This window comes from Hyalella azteca, unplaced genomic scaffold, assembly GCF_000764305.2.
Source record: "Hyalella azteca isolate HAZT.00-mixed unplaced genomic scaffold, Hazt_2.0.2 contig1120, whole genome shotgun sequence".
Taxonomy (NCBI): Eukaryota; Metazoa; Arthropoda; class Malacostraca; order Amphipoda; family Hyalellidae; genus Hyalella; species Hyalella azteca.
The window spans coordinates 245,027-258,713 of record NW_025931451.1 but is presented as its reverse complement, the minus strand read 5'-3'; the positions used below and the strand labels follow the sequence as shown (position 1 = coordinate 258,713).

Here is a 13,687-nt window from a genome sequence, read left to right as displayed (position 1 = left end):
TTTCTCGCCCCTCCCCCCTCCTCTTCTCTTCACGAGAAGAGGCTGTAGGCAGGAGTAGGTTTGTGAGCCAGCCTAGGCCCTGTCTCTTATACACATCTAGATGTGTATAAGAGACAGGTGTAGATGTGCCATGATCCGCTCTTTCACAAGGGCTTCCATACATTTACAGAGAACACATGTCAGGCTAACTGGCCTATAATTGCTGGCCTGCAGGCGACTCCCTTTCTTGAAAACTGGAGTGACCCTTGCTTTTCTCCAGGCGTCTGGAATAGTGCTTGACTCCAGGGATTTTCTGAAGATGATGGCAACAGGCCGGGCGATTGCGTCGGCGACTTCTGCTAACAGGCGAGGGCTCAACCCATCCGGGCCTGAGGCTTTGTCCTTCTTCAGGCTTTTGAGACTCTTTCTCACTACCTCTTCCGTAATCACGAAGTCAGACAGCTCTTCCTCCCAGTGATAGACGGGCATATCCGGTAATTCGCCACCCTTTTCCTCAGTAAAAACACTGTGGAAGAATTTGTTTAGGACATCCGCTTTCTCTTCGTCAGACTCGGTCTTCGACCCATCCTCCCGTCTCAAGTGAGCAACTCCTGATTTAGACTTTGTTTTAGCTTTCACATACGACCAAAAGGATTTGGGGTTACTTTTAGCCTGAGCAGCTACTGTTGCTTCGAGCCTCCTCTTCGCCACGCGGCATGATCTAGCTGCTTGATTTCTAGCCTTCTTGTATGCTTCATAGTCTTCTCCTGCCCCGCTCTGCATCCAACGCCGATATAGCTTATGTTTTTTTCTGACTGAAGTCAGAGTGTCCCTATCGAGCCACTTTTTTCTATGTGCTTCTGTGCACCTTGAGATCAGGACAAACCTGGCCATGCTTCTGTGCAGGTGGTTTGTGAAGATTTCGTATGCCTGGTTAACGTCCAAGCCCCCCACCTCACCCTCCCAGTCCACATCACTAAGCGCCCCTCTCATTCCCTCGTAGTCTGCCCTCGAGAAATTGTAATGCTTCCTTTTCCGAGGCATCCGAAAGCCGCAAGCAACCTCAATGACCAGCACAGCATGATCACTCTTCCCAAGTGCCGACGTAGTGGTTATTTCATTGACCAAGTCAGGTCTATTTGTCAGGATCAGATCGTCTAGTGTAGGTCGCTGGCCGACCCTGAGTCTGGTAGCTTCTCTCTGGTGCTGTATTAGGAATGCTTCTTGTGTTGCGGAAAGGAAACTTCTTGCTGGATGGCCAACGCCATGGTTACAAATCTCGTTGTTCCACTCAATCTCAGGATAGTTGAAATCACCCATCAACAGCAAATGATGCGGTTTTGATTCAGACACAGCACGCAGCAAATGGTTCAAGTTTTGATTGTTTGCTTCTGAGCTTCTGGGACTCCGGTAAACAACACCTACGCAAAGAACTTCATCATCCGGCAGCTGGCAATCAACCAACACGAACTCCTCGAAGGCGCTTGGCAAATCTCTACGAATCGGACGCAGCTCGCTCCTGACGTACAAGCAAACCCCCCTCCCCTCCCCTTCCAAGTTGTGGAAGACTTCGTATCCCTGAATCAAAATCTTACACTCTTGAACTTCGAACCTGGAGTTTTTTGGTTTAACCGAAAATGCGAGAAAGTTCATGAAGCTATGGCATAAAACATATTTCTTCATTATTTTGCTGGGGGAAAACTTTAACATATATGAGGAAATTATGAACGTCGCTTTATGCGGATGAGGATTTAGAATTTCAAAAAATCTCTTCCGTGAAAAAAATTCATATTCAAGTCAAGAAGGATAAAATATTTAAATCAAATTGATTCCTGTGAAATCCAAAGACCAAAAAAGCCACCAGATATATAGCGAAAACATGATCATGCAGTGCGTGACATATAACGATGTAAACTTTTAGAGTTACTCGCAACGGCGCTTGAGTGAAGCCCGATAAGAAAATATTTCACGTCACAAGGAAAAAGTTTTTTCCATGTAAAATTTACTGCTTATCTGATTTGTGACGATGAAAGAAGGGTTAAATTATAAATTAAAGTCATGGAAAATAAAACTGGTAGTAGGTGGGTAGTAACATCTCTATGGCATCGGCACCAAAACCTAAGATAAAAACATTCTTATTGTTGTCCACGCAAAATACTTTAAGTTTAAGCGACCGCGCAATCAATGAAAAATGCGCGCTAACGGCAATTTTTGTGAACATCTGAGTTGATATAGATGAACACATTTTTTCTTTACACTATTTGTAAAATTAAGATGCTTAACTGTTTCCTATATGGCCAACATAGTGATAACATAACATAGTGATCTCGGCGCTGAAGTGTAGGCCTGATGTGGCCTGTTGCCGTGTGATGTGGCCTGTCGAAAATTCACATTTTCGCATGTGAATTCTCAAGGGGATCGAGTTGGTTATTTTTGGTGGTAAAACTAAACACTAGGTACGTCAGAGCCTTTTCGGTAGAGAAAAATATCTTTTTCAGAGAAAATGTTAAATTCTTGAATGTCACGAAACGAGACTGTCGGGTTTTGCGTTTTCGGTGGCACGTGAATGTAAACCTCCGTCGGTGCTGCACCACTTATTAGCTAAGTAAAAATTTGTACGCATAAATTGAGGGTTGAAATAATTTGAGAATCGGTGCAGTACGGAGCACTATTTGTACTACTGATGAAGAACTGTATAAAATTTCACACTATAAATGTCACGGAATTAAATTCACCCTACAGTATTATTCACCGAATCGGTGTATTATTCACACCATGCCGTGGAGAAGTTGCTTCACGCAACTTGATTACCTTCGAAGCATTCATCTTGAGTGTTCTGGGAAAAATATGCAATACTGCAATTAACTTATTAAGTTTTAACTAGAATGGGCTAATAATATCATGATAATGACTTGTAAATCCAAATACATGCGAGATGTTATGCATAAAAATGGGAAAAGGTAAATGCAAATTTTGATACCTTCAAATACATTAGAAAATTGATGGAGCTATACAGTAGCTATCATTGAACTAATTTTTGCAGGCAACAGATGTTTTTCCTTTTCAACCATAATTTCTCTTCGTGTACGCCATAAACTTGGCTAAATCTTCCGGCTTCTGGCATCGTTTCAGTGAATACTCGGCTGACGGTTCGGTAGGCGAGTGGAGTTGAAAACAGTTCGTAAATATGGCTCTCCCTTATGCTCGTATTGCTTCTTCTGTAGCTAGGCAGCTTCCGAGGACATCTATTCAGGTGAATCTATTGATATAAGTCATATAACTGCCTTTTAATTGATTTAGAATAATTCTATTCAGACATTGGCGTTTATTACTTGTCCACAATCGCAAGTTGCAGATTGAAAATGGAGCCGGTCGATTTGACATAGTAGGTACATAAACCTGTCTGCCAGTGTCTGGACCTGAATTAGGATAACAAGTTGAAAAATACCCTGAGTAATAAATATCTGCATTAAATCCGGGTACATAATTCTAATATATTTTGCTTCATAGGTAAAATGGCTTGATAGTACCTATGGCCCTATTCCTACTGTAAAAATTGAAAAATATGGCACATTTTTCCTGGAATGTTTAGAAATTTCTTACAATCTCTGAAACTTTACTTTCATTCTGTGAAAATTTTTGCCTTATATTCTAGATTGGAACCATGTTTTACCATTTTGATTGCATTATACCTACTGGCATGATTTGGCCTAGGGCCAGGCTGCAGCAAATTCTCATTAGTAATAGCTAGTACCTACCTAATCTGTCTACTGTGTCTAGACTGTAATGTAAGCCTCACTCAGTTGCAGCAGAGTCACTTTTGCAGTTCTGCTGAATGTTTTTGAACTTACAACTTCTGAGTTTTAGGAAATAAGGATGGAATTCCAATTTTGAAGGTTTATATATTATTTTGATCCACCAAGACCACTTTTCTACCCAACATTGTTATTTGAGGCAAAAAATGAACTTCTTAAAGGCTTAAAACACATAGGTATGCTAACTTGCTTTGTTTGATTTCTATAAAGTACCTAATCACTTGGAAGTTGTATGCCTGCACTTTTCACTCTATGATTAAAATTAGACTTATAAAAGGAATAGGGTAAACGCGGTATATTCAGACATTGTAGGTAATTCCGTCACTTCTCTAGTTTTTCCTTTATATTAAGCTTTGTTTTAGTTCCATGCGTTCATTGATGGTTGAAATGGTGACGTCATACGTTTGCGTGTCGAAATACTGCAAAAACACTAGTTGTACAAAAATTAAAATTTGCTTAATTAAAAGCTTAATAGTTGTTGATTAAAAGCGTAATTAAGTAGTGTTCAATCTTCATTAGTGTTCTAATTCAAAGCCGTGTTGTATTCCAATACAGCTCACACAGCAAACAGAATTCGAACATGTGGATGATGGCATTACGTATCAGTAGAATTTGAAGCGCGGACATAATACGCCTCACCACGTGCTGAATATTGCCACACACAGTGACGGAATATAGGGATTTGGTAGGTTTCCATTCTAAAGGCTTTTAAATAAATATGGCAACATTTTGTGACATTTCGTTGTTGCTGGCGCGTAGTACGTTGTTTTGCGAGTCAAATAAAGCAAACAGTACTCGAGTAACGCATACGGTTATTTTTTTATAGTTTTTCATTTCTCGATGCGTCCTTAATGTGACGGAATATACCGCGTTTACTCTAGTTGAAAATTTCTCTCTTAAGTTGACCGCAGTGAACTAAACTTCATTATGTAATTATAACTACGCTACAAAGCAGAGTTTTCCATCATGCACACTAAACACGCAATTCAGAGTTCAGACGAGCTGACGAGCAGAACTACATATCACATGGGCCAGTGTGCAACTGAATTAAACACCTAGCTTCATTCCCGCCTCCCACTCGCGGTGCATTAACTAGCGGGATGATCATTGCGGACGGTAACCAAGTCCGACTAATCATTCGTATATTTAGGGCAAGAGAATGATTAATTATGTTGTTTTTGATCAAACAAACTAAAACTTTTTCTGTTTCTGATCAAATGTACAAAAACTTCTGATCAAATGAACGAAAGCAAACTTTTTGAAAATAATTCTGAAAGCGTAACGTCAATTGAATTCTAATACGGATCATTAATTTTAGCATCGTATTTCCAAAAATCAAATATTGCATTTCTTTTAATTGAAAAACATTCTTTTACATCAAAAACAATGAATTTTTTCTTACAGCTCCTATGATGACTGACAAATGACAATGTCACTCATATAGCTAAAAATTTTAAATTGAAAGATTTTGTCATTTTGAAGACTCCATTGATTACAAAACTTAAGTTTTTGCAAGTGTATTCAAGAAAAGTTTCTGAAATAGTAGAGACATTTCCATTATCATTCTGAAATAGAAGCGTCATTTCCGTTCTTATATATAAACAGGATTAATAAATACCTATCAAATCCATCCAATGTTATTCAATATGTGATGTATGAATGAAAGTTTAACTTTCATTCCTATGATGCTCATTCTTACCAGTTGAAGCTGTAGAATTAAATTAAATGAAAAAAATTCTGAAATTAAATTTTATTATTCAATACACTAGATGGTACATGCTGTAGAATTAAATTCTATTAGAAAATGTTGAATTAAACATCTGATTATATTTTTTAAATTAAAAATTAATTTTTATTGAATTAAATTGTATTATTAATACACTATATGGTACATGCTCTATGTTTTATATAATGAAATAGTTTCCCATTTTAAACAACGAACATTTTCTAAAAGGCACAAAACGTTCAAAAACTTACGATGGCAGACAAAATCATTCAGAATTAGAAGTGAATTTATTAAGAGAAATTCAACATAATAGGGCAAAAAAATGGAAAAAATTCAAATCTGGAATGTATAAATATGGGTTTTTATAATTTAAATAAACTTTCAATCATTTAAATCTCAGTATGGAATGTGAATCAAATCTATTTATTGTGAAACCAAGCTAGACACAACCAAAACAAAAGTGTGTGTGACACCATCTTGTAATATGTAAACATAGAAGCACAATGTGAACGTACCCAGTGAAACAGTGGCAGTTTATCTCATAATTTTGTGTGATATCGAAAACTTTGTTGGTATTGTCCAATCGTGAGAATTTTTTTGCAAATGTGAATGTGTTTTTTTAAAATTGTTTTTAGAATGTATTCATTGCAAAAATTTGTCCACTAGCCCAATGTTAATGACTAGTTAACTTGATTGAGGCGTTGCCAACAAGGGATTTGATGTCAAACCATGCACGATTTCAGAAGCGTGGCAGTTTCTAATGAGCTCAGTTTATCAATTTTCACTGCAGTGGAAGGTGGTGTAACGTGGTAGGTAGGTTTTTCAATCCATTTTCTCATCTCAACATGAGAATATATTACCTATATAGAATTCCACACTGCTTAGAAGTATGTTGAAAGTAGCACATGACATTTCATTAGGTACCTACATTCATTTGCTTAAAATTAACTGTTAGCATTATTAGGTAGCCTATCCATAAGATCAACAGTCAGCACTACTAATGATTCGACTAATGTTGACATACAATGGTTTGATATTTAATTCGTAAATAGGAAACATCTAAATGAGAAGGTTGATTCAACTTAATTTTTCATTAAGATTTTAGAACCTTCATTGTTAAATACTACAACTACAAGTTTATATGAAATACTATAAATACTATGTCAAGGTTTTATTATGCATTCGCATTGTATTACTGAATACTGACTTCAGATTGAATGAACTTTGGTTATTGACTATTGTGACTATAACTGTGCTTTATATTAATGAATTGCTTAGTTAATTTAAGAATATTTGATTTATTGTTGTATTAATGTGAGATGAAAGTGATTATTTTAGAGGTGATTATTACTGATGTCATTCAAACGATATAAATTGCTACAAAATATAGACTTCTTGAGGATATAGGGTATAGTTTTAACCAAGTGATATTGTGAATAGATTGCAGTAAAAAATCAGAAATAAAAAATTTTTCAGTTTGATTGTTCAGTCTTCCTAGCTTTCTATGTGAATACCATGATCTGTACTAATTTTGCCTTGACTTAGTCAACCTGCATAAATTTTTACTTGAATCAACGATTCATGTTGCAAAGCATATCTAACCAATGTTGTGGATGCTTCAATTACTTGGCTTGAAATACTTTAAGAAATAAATTAAGAGATATGTATACATTTCTATGTATATGATTCAATTTCATATCATTTTTCCTAACCAAGTGAGTTACATAAATCATTAATTTTCTTAGTTCCTTGTTTGCAAAGGAAAACAAGCTATTCCTGTATCCATAACAAAAGCTGACCTTAGTACCGTACTAATTTTTAAGCTTTTAACAGGTGTCTAAGGTGCTGCCAGCTGTCAGTGTTGCTCCTCGCTGGATCTCCACAAGTCATGCAGCTTCAAAGGCTGCCTCCACATCTGCTGAAACCTCCACAATCTTGGAGGAGCGTATTCTTGGTGTGTTTTATGATGAGGCATTATTATACATCATTCTAACTTTTTGAAGTGTATTATATATGAATTTTTACTATATTGATCTGAACATGCTAATTTTGATTATTTGCTGAGGGTTGGAATTGGGTTTGGAATCTTCCTCATTGACTTGAATTAGAATGTAAAACTGTGTTGAAAGCATGTAGGTATGTCCTTTTAGCTCTTCTATCCATTGTCTTGGTTGATGCCTGTAATAATGTTCCTGACATTGTGGTTAATGTACAATTATCTAAGTGAATCCTTACCTGGGCCTCAGGTGCTGCCCCAAAGACTGACTTGGAAGAGACAGGCCGCGTGCTGAGCATTGGTGATGGTATTGCTCGTGTCTATGGCCTGAAAAATATCCAGGCTGAGGAGATGGTGGAGTTCTCTTCTGGACTCAAGGGTAAGTTCTACTGCTCTTGAACCCGTTTTGTTTGTTTTTTGTGAAAAGGAATTGCAAAAGCCCCCCAAAAATAGTTTCTATCTGTATTGTGGAACTGTAAATTTTTTAAGAATTTTTTTGTCAATGGTAAGCAGATTCCTGTCTGAAAAGCCAAAAACTTCTTTGTAAGTTGAAGTTTCTGCTGCTTCATCAATCTGGTTGCTATTTGTGGTATATTATTTTTTTTTAATCTAGGATAATCTTTTGCACTGTTTTTTTATTATTATTAATCTTTTGCACTGTTTTTTTTATTATTATGAATCTTTTGCACTGTTTTTTCTATTGAATAGAATTTTTCAACCTGCAGAATTGATTCATCATGAATTTCTGCTTAGGTACTTAACTAATTTGAACTTATGTCTCTTGTGTTTTGGAGTGTAATAGGGGTGTGCTCAATAAAATTATTCACTTGTCAGCGAAATTGTTCTTGTGTATTCAGTCCCATTAAAATTTAATTTGTCTCAATTGCTTGTTCAGGTATGGCTTTGAACTTGGAACCTGACAATGTTGGTGTTGTCGTGTTTGGAAATGACAAACTTATCCGCGAGGGTGACATCGTGAAGCGTACCGGGGCTATTGTGGACGTGCCTGTTGGTGAGCAGATCCTGGGCCGTGTTGTTGATGCTCTAGGCAACCCCATTGATGGCAAAGGTCCCATTGAGGGCAAGAGGTGAGACTGCTAATCCCTTGTAATCCTTCCCACTGTACATGTTAGATGTGCTGTAAATGTTTTAAATTGAACTTTATCAATCAGGTAGTCTGTTGAGATAATGAGCATTGAAACCATTTACTATTAGAGATTTCTATATTCTTCTACATTTGTTATAACGTTTGCAATGGTCGCATTTATGAGCTTGCTATTAATATGAAATAACTAAAAGTGTTACGGCTCTTTCTGTTGGAAAGTTTCTTGAAATGCTAAAGCCTTGCAGAAAAATAAGTTTCAGCTTTAAAAGAAAAAAAACGTGTTTAAGTGACTGTATAAAATGCACGAATAAGAATTGTTACAGAACTGAGGAAATATCCAGAATACAATGGAAAAATTTTCGGTTCTGATTGATGCCACTTGAAATAAGCACATAATGATTCGCAGGGCCCGCGTGGGCACCAAGGCCCCTGGCATCATCCCCCGCATCTCCGTGCGGGAGCCCATGCAGACGGGCATCAAGGCCGTCGACTCTCTCGTGCCCATCGGGCGTGGGCAGCGTGAGCTCATCATCGGTGACAGGCGAGTGACTCGTGCGCAGTAGTGCTTTATACACGTTGTTTTCTCATTAATTTATTGTTCATCAGTCTTATATTCGTTGCTGGTAGCACGAGGTTATCATCGGTGACAGGCGAGTGACTCGTGCGCAGTAGAATAGTATACACGTTGTTTTCTCATTAATTTCTTGTTCATCAGTCTTGTATTCGTTGCTGGTAGCACGAGGTTATCATCGGTGACAGGCGAGTGACTCGTGCGCAGTAGAATAGTATACACGTTGTTTTCTCATTAATTTCTTGTTCATCAGTCTTGTATTCGTTGCTGGTAGCACGAGGTTATCATCGGTGACAGGCGAGTGACTCGTGCGCAGTAGTGCTTTATACACGTTGTTTTCTTATTAATTTCTTGTTCATCATTCTTACATTCATTGCTGGTAGCACGAGGTCATCATCGGTGACAGGCGAGTGACTTGCACCCTTTGCCACGTTTGAATGTTTGGTCGTAGCTGAAGAGTTGGTGTAATGATTTAGAATAACTACAGGGCTATTTTAAACGATAAGCCAATTTGATAAATTCGTATTTATTTAAGCATTAATTCAGAATGAATAATTTAAACTATAATACAAAAAATGATTAATTTTTTTTGTTACATATTTATTGATGTTTAAAATGTCCCTCTTGTGCTGCACGGCAAACGTCTAAGAAAAGTAAATGAAAGTAAATAAATGCTGTAAAGTAAAACTGTTTACTCTCTGACAAAATTTTTGCCTGTGTATATACTTAGTTTCCATTCACTCTAATTTGAATCAAATGTATGTTAAGGTAAGGCTTTCAATATGTAGGGACTTAGAATCGTAAGGTATTGCAAAACTGTGATGAAGAGGTCTAATTTAAATTGGAAATTATTAGGGTATATCCATGGTACGGTATATCTAAATTTAATTTGGAAATAAGATTTTTTTTTTTCATGTGCAATGCGGGTTAGAACAGTTCTTTCGTCAATCAGCACCCTTTGGCCTCATTATTACTTTGGGATTTGGGATAAAAGGATTCTGATATTACAGGGAGCCCATGCAACGCCGGGCTAATCTGTTAGTAGCATACGTTTTAAGCCTGCTCAAGTTACCTCTCTGCCGAGTAGAACCGAGAATAATTGCAGTCTAAACAATGTTAGTATTTTTTAACGATTCATTCGCTGATGTTGATGATTGTACGGTATTTTTTTATGTTCATTTATGGCTACCGGTACCGATTAGATTAGGTGAATTACTTCAGTGATTCTTTTGCAAAATGTTGAATATATTGCTTTTCCTAGTTTACGCATTGAAGTCCAAGTATTTTCAAATGTCAGATAAAAATTGCTGCGTTCTGTTGGAGCAGGCAGACTGGTAAGACCGCCATTGCCATCGACACCATCATCAACCAGAAGCGCTTCAACGACGCCCAGGACGAGAAGAAGAAGCTGTACTGCATCTACGTCGCTGTGGGCCAGAAGAGGTCCACCGTCGCTCAGATCCTCAAGAGGCTCACTGATGCTGGTGCGTCATTGCTTTATAAATTATGGCACCTGTACTTTCATTAGTTCTTTTTTCATGCGATTCCTTTCCTATATGGAGTTTTATTTTTTTTTTTCACTGCGATACGTTGAATTTGCCGTTTAGAAAGTCTGTCTTGTACCTATATGACACTTGAGCTTCTTTGTCAAGATAAATTTGTGTCGGTGTTTCCCCATTCGATAATTTGTTACCCCTTCTGGAACAAATGTCTTGACTTCAGCATGATATTTCTATCATACACTTGCGTTGCATGAACTGTAGCCACGTTATGTAGTCACATAATTTCATAATTTGAACATAAGGCACTCCTAGAAGTTTAAATTGCCAGATCCTATCAACGTGTTACGAGCAGTTTCATTTGCTCAGTTTTATTCAATTATTATACAGCAGTCGTCAAGATATTAGGCATTCCGTTGTTCTTTTAGGTTCAAATTTTATGAGCAATACTTGCACAATACTGAGGCATAAGTCTTGGATCGTGTGGTAGTAAATCTGTCAAATGTAACACTGCATTGTGCTGCACCATCACCTAATTCTTGAGAAGTTATCATTCTATTTTTATTGCAGATGCCATCAAGTACACGATCATCGTGTCTGCGACGGCTTCGGATGCCGCTCCCCTGCAGTACCTCGCCCCGTACTCAGGCTGCGCCATGGGCGAATACTTCCGTGACAACGGCAAGCACGCGCTCATCATCTACGACGATCTCTCCAAGCAGGCCGTCGCTTACAGGCAGATGTCGCTGCTGCTGCGTCGTCCACCCGGTCAGATCGAGTTGTGCATCGAAACATATTTTGTGTATAGGTACAAATTCTAATGAAATGCTTGGTGGAAAAAGTGTTGAGGTTCTAGGCTTTCACGTTCCATGACATCATTGACATGAAACATTCGTGCCTGACATTAATCTTGCATCGAAGCAACTTCAGTTTAGTAATTACAACATTGTTTTGTGTTTCGGCACTCAGGTCGCGAGGCCTACCCCGGCGATGTGTTCTACCTTCATTCCCGTCTCCTGGAGCGCGCTGCTAAAATGAACGAGGCCCACGGCGGCGGTTCCCTGACGGCCCTTCCTGTTATCGAGACCCAAGCCGGTGATGTGTCTGCTTACATCCCCACCAACGTCATCTCCATCACTGACGGCCAGATCTTCTTGGAGACTGAGCTCTTCTACAAGGGTATCCGCCCCGCCATCAACGTCGGTCTGTCCGTGTCCCGTGTCGGCTCCGCTGCCCAGACCAAGGCCATGAAGCAGGTGAGGCTGTAACACTTGCCTCGTTTTTATACCTTATCTAAGGTTTAACGAGCTCAGGCTCTCGACTAATTGCATTGATGTACCGTGAAGAGAGCCTGAGAAATTAATAGTTCCTGAACAAATTTCTTTATCGAGTTTTTTTTTATGTTGAAACCATTGTTGAAAAGTGTTGTCTCGATTTTATTCAGAACTAATAGCGTAATGTGAGAAATTACCGTCTAAAACAAAATTACAATTCACTAATTCTTGTGGTTGAAGAACAAAATGTTCAATTATTGTTGTGACTTGTGTCTCCTGCGATCTTGAGCATAGAATATTCTTTGATTAGTTGAAATGACACGTTACGAACCACTTTCATAAGGTTACTCGATTACGCACAAGTTACTGTGTGTATTCTCAAATAAAGACGTTCACAGATGTCGATACGCTGGCCTAACATGATGATGGAACACCTACTTCTTATTTCTCAGGTGGCAGGTTCAATGAAACTGGAGTTGGCCCAATACCGCGAGGTGGCTGCCTTCGCTCAGTTTGGTTCTGACTTGGACGCTTCCACGCAGCAGCTGCTGAGCCGTGGTGTTCGTCTTACCGAGCTTCTGAAGCAGGGACAGTACGGTGAGAGAACAGCATTGCTTCTTCTTTTACGGTTAAGAATGGTGATGATCTTTTTCAGACGCATTTTTTTGCGTAGTAACTGTCATCTGTTAGCTAGATTTTAATCAAGTTACAGTACCTACATCGGCCAGAAACGAGCTTTTAGCTTTGGATTACTCTTTTCTGCATGTCTATAATGTTGGCTACATTGTTGGCGTTTAGATTTGTCCCACTTCTCCGACCTATGTCCGACGTTTGTTTCTCAGACCTATCGGCGATATCTTATTTTCAATTTCAACTCAAGATCTAAATTCTATTTGTTCAATTTGCAGTGCCCATGGCCATCGAAGAGCAGGTGCCCATCATCTACTGCGGCGTGCGCGGTCACATCGACAAGGTTGACCCCAACAAGATCACCAAGTTCGAGAAGGAGTTCACGGCGCACATCAAGGCCAGCCACTCTGACATCTTGGCCAGCATTGCCAAGGAGGGTCTCATCACTCCCGAAACTGACGCCAAGCTTAAGAAGGTCGTCCAGGACTTTGTTGCTTCATTCCAAGGATAAATCACCCAGCAGTTTCTTGTGAATTGATCCTTGTGGCAGTAAACAGATTCTTCAGAGCTGTACTCTATATTGAGTCAATACCCGATACTTTCACCTGGAAATCTTGTCAAGATTTCGCGAAAGTTTGTTTGCAGCGTTGAACGGGACAACTTACAGATGTTACTGAATTTTTCAGACTATATTATACTAATTTATCAAGCTTCTCATAATTTTCAATGATAAAACATAGGGGCTCCAAGTTACAGTATTCGTGTCCCCACAATTGTACATATTCTTTTCAGTTTTCCACCAAGCAGTCCTCGTCACGTGGAGAGTTTAAGCATTCATCTTTATTAATAAAATATATTCTGAAAATTTGTATATTATTTAAAATTCATTTTTGTACCCAAGCGATCGGTAGATGTAAAAAGCTGTCTCAGTACTTTTCCTTCCTACTTACAAGTTAATGACGTCAGAGCGCACGGTGTAGAAACTAACTGAATCAGTCGTGCAAGAAGGGAAAAGCAAAACGACTAGAAATTTTTTTCCAATTGTAAGATGAGTTCACACGGATTACATGCTGCTATAAGTTTCTATGTGTA

The 13,687-nt window shown here is 38.5% G+C and overlaps 1 protein-coding gene across 1 annotated transcript; it reads left to right on the top strand.

Moving 5' to 3' along the window:
* The first annotated feature begins 3,103 nt into the window (after positions 1-3,103).
* LOC108675287 (ATP synthase subunit alpha, mitochondrial) lies at positions 3,104-13,460 on the top strand. The gene is made up of 10 exons (XM_018163286.2): positions 3,104-3,232; positions 7,354-7,474; positions 7,767-7,895; positions 8,412-8,604; positions 9,028-9,162; positions 10,519-10,676; positions 11,262-11,459; positions 11,661-11,947; positions 12,418-12,562; positions 12,874-13,460. The coding sequence occupies exons 1-10, from the start codon at positions 3,167-3,169 to the stop codon at positions 13,104-13,106; spliced, it is 1,665 nt and encodes a 554-aa protein (XP_018018775.1). The 5' UTR covers positions 3,104-3,166; the 3' UTR covers positions 13,107-13,460.
* Positions 13,461-13,687: the final 227 nt, after the last annotated feature.